At 34.9% G+C, this 5,530-nt stretch overlaps 1 protein-coding gene across 2 annotated transcripts; it reads left to right on the forward strand.

Annotated features, from left to right (window-relative positions):
* The first annotated feature begins 223 nt into the window (after positions 1-223).
* On the forward strand, positions 224-5,530 carry cuedc2 (CUE domain containing 2). Of its 2 annotated transcripts, XM_084094023.1 has the most exons (10): positions 224-394; positions 987-1,065; positions 1,153-1,296; positions 1,414-1,475; positions 2,372-2,496; positions 2,583-2,753; positions 3,821-3,885; positions 4,017-4,077; positions 4,172-4,279; positions 5,151-5,530. In XM_084094023.1, exons 2-10 carry the CDS (start codon positions 992-994, stop codon positions 5,229-5,231), a joined length of 891 nt encoding a protein of 296 aa, XP_083950149.1. In that variant the 5' UTR covers positions 224-394; positions 987-991; the 3' UTR covers positions 5,232-5,530. The 2 variants fall into 2 exon arrangements, with proteins under 2 accessions (XP_083950149.1, XP_083950150.1); XM_084094024.1 differs by lacking the exon at positions 5,151-5,530 and having other exon boundaries at positions 234-394; positions 4,172-4,774.

A 5,530-nucleotide genomic window follows, 5' to 3' on the forward strand; every position in this document is an offset into this window, starting at 1 on the left:
ACTCAAGCACATTCAACCATAGAAAAACAACACAATGCAAAACACATCCAAGTAATGCATCAGAGTCAAGATTTGAACTCCAAGCGTAAAACCCTATTGGGACAACTCTATACACGTAATGCTAAATAATCTGTATCATACAGCAGAATAGTGTATAAAGAGAATAAAATGCGTTTGCGCAAGTCTTTAAATGCAATCAAAACAGTGACACGAGGGTGTGTTTACATTAAAGCGGACGTGACGTATTAGGTTTTGAACCTGAGCGACCGCGCGCAGGGCTAACGAATTAGCGAAGCATTTTACGATTTATTGACAACTTGGCAGCAGAAGTAATCAGTTTTTACGAAAAGATTTTTTTCTTTTTGTTCTTTCAGCTGTGCGATTTGATCCAAAGGTGAGACTGACATGTAAAGGCCTTTGCGCATGTTATGGGACAATGCTAGTTAGCCATCGGCTACCCCTGAGCACAGATAAATCATAATATCGGTATCAAATGTGTCTATTTGACAGCTAATGAATGCATTATTTGTCTGCCTTATTTCTAAAATGTAAACCATAAGATTGATTCTTCAATTGTGTAATTAACGTCGGCTGCCAAAACAGTTTATCGGAATCGCTTGCAAACATGTTTTCCAACACATGTAACGTTAACTTAATAATTTAGTAAAGTGCATGAAAACTGCACTGAATCTGTATCCACGTCGAATCTCGTAAACAATCTATTTTTTAGACTATTTATGCTTTGCATAAGAAAATAGTTTGTTTGCTGTATTTGAAACTGACGTTTTATGCAGACTCTTAACCTTCACATTTTCAGTTGACAACAGTGCTGTCTATTCATAAATAGAGCACAATCTCCTACACGCTGCCACAGTAATGTCGTGTTTGTTTTATGCGACATACTTGCCTTATATAACTTCTCATGATGTGCTTCTCTGACAAGTTGCTATTGCTTCTGTTGTCTTCTTTGTTTTATCCAATTGCAGATAGGATGGATCTCCAAAAAATCATCCACGACGCGCTGTACGACTTCATTTTGTCATATATTCCTCACGCGGATCTGAGGTGAGGGCGTGTGAGTTCATACGTTAGATATTTTTTCCCCCCTTCAATCGTGCAAATCTGTAAATAACGTATTTTTATTTTGACCAGTACGCTAGATGACGTGCTTTTGTCCTATATCACTGGGGTGCTAGAAGATTTGGGATCTCAAGAAAGTGTGGAGGAAAACTTTGATGTCGAGGTGTTTGTTGAAATGTTGGAGGCCTACATTCCTGGTTTCTCGGATATTGACAGGTAATTTTGGGCAGATGTCTTCCAAGTTAAATCCTAACTGAGGTTTACAAATATTTTATATTAAAAGTTTTATCATATTTGAATCGATGCCTTTTCGATTTGTTTTTTACCATGCAGTGTCAAAGTTTGTGAGATGATGTTTAATCTGGCATCAAAGTTGGCCTCAGCCCGGGACACAGGTAATTTTCCTTTCATAACAGAAGTACATTTTTTGTATAATATTATATTGCATTTTGTCATAGCGGATAAAAAAAAAGTCCTCACACCTGAATGACTAATAGCAGGTGTGCAGGACAGTTCAGTTGCATCCCCGCAGCGCCACATGTTTCAGGACACACAAGCCAGACCACACGTCTCAGGCCGGAAGTGAAGACGAACCATAATGGTTTAGACAGCGAGTCTCGCGCCAACTTTTTTTGTGTAATTTTCTTTTGTTTGATGTAGCTATTTTCTCATGGATTAATTTTTTTTTTCGCACGAATTTGATTGGATTTATATTTATGTACTTTTTTTTTATAGCAATATCTGAATTACTAAAAAATACATGGTCTGATTATTTATTGATATTCATTTTGATCAATATAGTTAACTAATGTAACATTATAGTGTTTTCCATTCGACTGTAGGCTATTATAAGATAATATTCACTTCATATTCATTTTGTAACAAATACTTAAAGACACAGAGTATGGATATTTAATGTCAAATATTCATTGCAAAGCCCATTTACTACACCCAATCTAAAAAGTAATCAAACTGTCCGACAAATGCTGAAAACGATAAAGAATGAAAACAATTTTAAGCTTTCCACAGCGCGCGAGTAATAAAATGTGAAATACATGTTATAAATACAATATAAACACAATATAAATAAATTGTTAACCACATAATGACAGAAACATTACAGACAACTCACCTTGCTCTCTGCCATGTTATGTTTTAATAACTCCGCCCCTTCACTTCCAGCCTGAGACGTGTGGCCTGGCTTGTGTGTCCTGAAACGTGTGGCGCTGCAGCTGAATATAGGCAAGAAAATATCCCCCACACTAAACTGATTTGTGTGTGTGTCTTTAAGAATCGGGAGAGATAAAATTAGAGGAAGGTAAATTTCCTCTCTCTGAAAGTTCTGTTTTAACCCACGGAGTGTCAATAGAGAAGTCACACAACCTCACATTACAAGCAGAGGGAGCCACAGCTCAGGTATTGGGCCTTTCAGGAACATTCATAATGTACCAGATTCTGGCAAGCTGGTTTACTAATGAATGCGTCTGGAAATGTGTTTTCAGGTTAGTGAATCTTCGTGGGATAACCAGGAGCAGCATCTTCTCGAGATGTTTCCCAAATGCAGTGTGACTGAGGCCAGAAGTGCATTGTCTATTGCTAAAGGAGACATGGAGGAAGCTGTTCGTCTCATTATTGAGGGAGATGTCCAGCTTGCATGCCCAACGTCTCTCCACGTGAGTTCATTTGAAAAGTTCCATTCACACTGATCATAGATAAAATGATAGACTATTTGCCAGTTATCACTTTAATTTGATTCAAGATGGATGTTTTTTTATATTTTAAAGATGTTAGTGATTTATTTTTTTTTTTTGTTGTTTGTGTAAATCCTTTCTGTGTTGTTATTGTTAACTAAAACTTAGGCTATTAAAAATCATGTTCATTAATTGAAATAATGCTGAAATAAAATATAACTATAAGATGAAAAACTTCAACAAAAAACATAAACGAAAATAAAGTACCAAAATTACTGAAATAAGAAATGAATAAATGAAAAAAATCACATAACAAAAATCTAAATATTAATAACAGGGTTCCTACGCCATTTGGAAAAGTATGGACATATTTTGTTTCCAGACTATTGCCCCTATTCAGTTTTCTAAAATATAAAATTAAGAATTTCAAAAAAAAAATTTAAAAAAAATAATTTATCATACAAGCAGGGTGTTTTCATGACAGACGTTTAGTGATTGTCAAACACGACTGAATGAATTCAAGGCGCACATTTTCATTTTGCAAAACCTCTATTTGGATATTCTTTACCATAAGCAAGTCTCTTTTGAACTCCACTAAACAAATGTGCGTGTGCCACTCAAACCAGCAACAGATAAAGGAACAAACGATAATCTGACTGTACTTCGCTTTTTTGTTGATCGTGCAACATCAAACCATATTTACAGTATCAAACCGATGTGTCAGAGGTGAATATATGCAGGTTATAAAGCGTTTTAGGTTCTTCCCATCATGTTATCACTACAAGAAAACCAATGGAAAAAAAAACAGAAAATGAAATATTTACAGATGACTGTCCTATATACCAAAAATAATGCTGAAAATAATGTTGTATGAACACTTTATGTTAAATATGGTCTGAAAAAATCTACAGACAGGTTTGGAAATTTGAGTCTGGAAAAGAATGGAATTTTGAAATGAAAAAATGTGTATGAACCCAGTATAAAATACTATAATAGTATATAAACAATACTAAAATAACACAGATGCCTTTAAAATGTTATATTTTCAGGCTAACCAAGGGAAGACCATTTCTGCTGAAGTTGATCAGAAACTGAAAGCAAGCATTTTAGAAAAGTGAGTTATCTTGATCTCAGATTCTTTAAAACTATTGCACAAACCTGTTATATTGGATGTCACTGCATGTAGAATAAAAACTTCTCATTTAAACGTTTGGACCCCCCCCCCCCCCCCCCCCCCCATCCCAGGTACATGCTGGTTGATAATGAAGAAGACAAGAAAGTTCACAGACCAGTCACTCCAAAAGATGTGAGTTTTTGCTGTTATTTTTAGTGACTGCATTGCATAACATTGATGAATTGCGTAGATGTTCATTTTCTACATTCCATTTGGTCATCCACAGGCTCCTAAGAAACTGGTGCGCTATCATGGCAGTCAGGTGGTCACTACAAAGGGAGAGCGCTACCATCTAGTCAAGAAAGAAGAACCAGAAGACATGAAGAAGACTTATGTTAGTCTCAAACCAGCACGCAAATATCGCTTTCATTGATGAAAGGCATCTTGTTGAAGGACCAGAGTCAACCCCTCTTGTTTTTGATATTTGTGTCTGGTTATCTGATCTGTTTTTATTGGTCCAAATGTGTGTCCACTTAAATATATGGTGCTGGAGATTTGGTTTCTTGGGAGTTTTATGGGTTTTGATGTGTGAATTTGTTGCTGTTCTGTAAAATCTCCCAGCAGGTCTCTTTTTTTCGAGCCCTTATAAGTTACTGTATTTATTTTTTTAACTACTTTTTACTAAAACATTAAGCTATAGCTAAAAACATGAAGGTGTTTACATTTGACTGTTTTTTTAAAGCCAAACCATATTTTACACATCATTTCAATGAAAGTCTTTGAAATGTTCAGCTAAGTGGTTGTTTTGTTATAAAATCAGCCAATTTAGCTCATTTTCAGTGGCAGGAACATCAGTCTTTGTATTTTGCACTGTTTAATTAAAACGCAGAAATAAAAAGACTCCATATATGTTCCTGAGACTAAATAATAGCAGGGTCTGTGTGACATTTGATTTTTGGGTAACACTTTACAATAAGGTCCCATTTGTTAATATTAGTTAATATATTAACTAACAATGAGCAATACATTTGTTACAGTATTTATTAATCTTTGTTAATGTTAGTTAATACAAAAATACTGTCGTTCATTGTTTGTTCGTGTTAGTTCACAGTGCATTAACTAATGTTAACAAATACAACTTTTGATTTTAAGAATGTATTAGTGAATTATGAAATTAACTAAGATTAGTAAATGCTGTAGAAGTATTTTTCATTCATGTTAACTAATGAAACCTTATTGTAAAGTGTTAGTGATTTTTGTTGCAGTTGTCAACTGAAGGTGAATCTTCCCATACACTGGACAAGCTTTGGACAGACCGAACCTTCACCTGCATATTTCCTAGTTAGTAACTTGTGTAGTTCGCTGGCTTTGCATAGTTTTAGTAATGGATGTGCTTTTTGTTTACTATAAACAACTGTATTGTCATATCCATATTATCACACCAGTATTTTTCAAGATTGTTTGTTTGTGCTTGATGTTCTCTGTTTACATGTTGTCTTTGGCATAGAACCAGTGTCAACGCTACCATTCAACTCCACCATGGCCCTGAAACTTAAGTGCAGTGACTAGAATCAAATATATTAACAGTATTTTTCAAGGACTGATGATGTTTTTGAGAGTAACTAAAGAATTAATGTTTTATGAA

The sequence above is a fragment of the Abramis brama genome, assembly GCF_963993115.1.
Source record: "Abramis brama genome assembly, chromosome: 19".
Lineage (NCBI taxonomy): Eukaryota > Metazoa > Chordata > Actinopteri > Cypriniformes > Leuciscidae > Abramis > Abramis brama.

What these genes read in the sequence shown, in the direction of transcription:
- cuedc2 (XM_084094023.1), top strand. Translation starts at nt 992, where the DNA reads ATGGATCTCCAAAAAATCATCCACGACGCGCTGTACGACTTCATTTTG. An exon ending in GGTTTCTCGGATATTGACAG is followed by an intron (nt 1,297 to 1,413) that starts GTAATTTTGGGC and finishes TTTACCATGCAG; the next exon opens with TGTCAAAGTTTGTGAGATGA. An exon ending in AAAGCAAGCATTTTAGAAAA is followed by an intron (nt 3,886 to 4,016) that starts GTGAGTTATCTT and finishes CCCCCATCCCAG; the next exon opens with GTACATGCTGGTTGATAATG.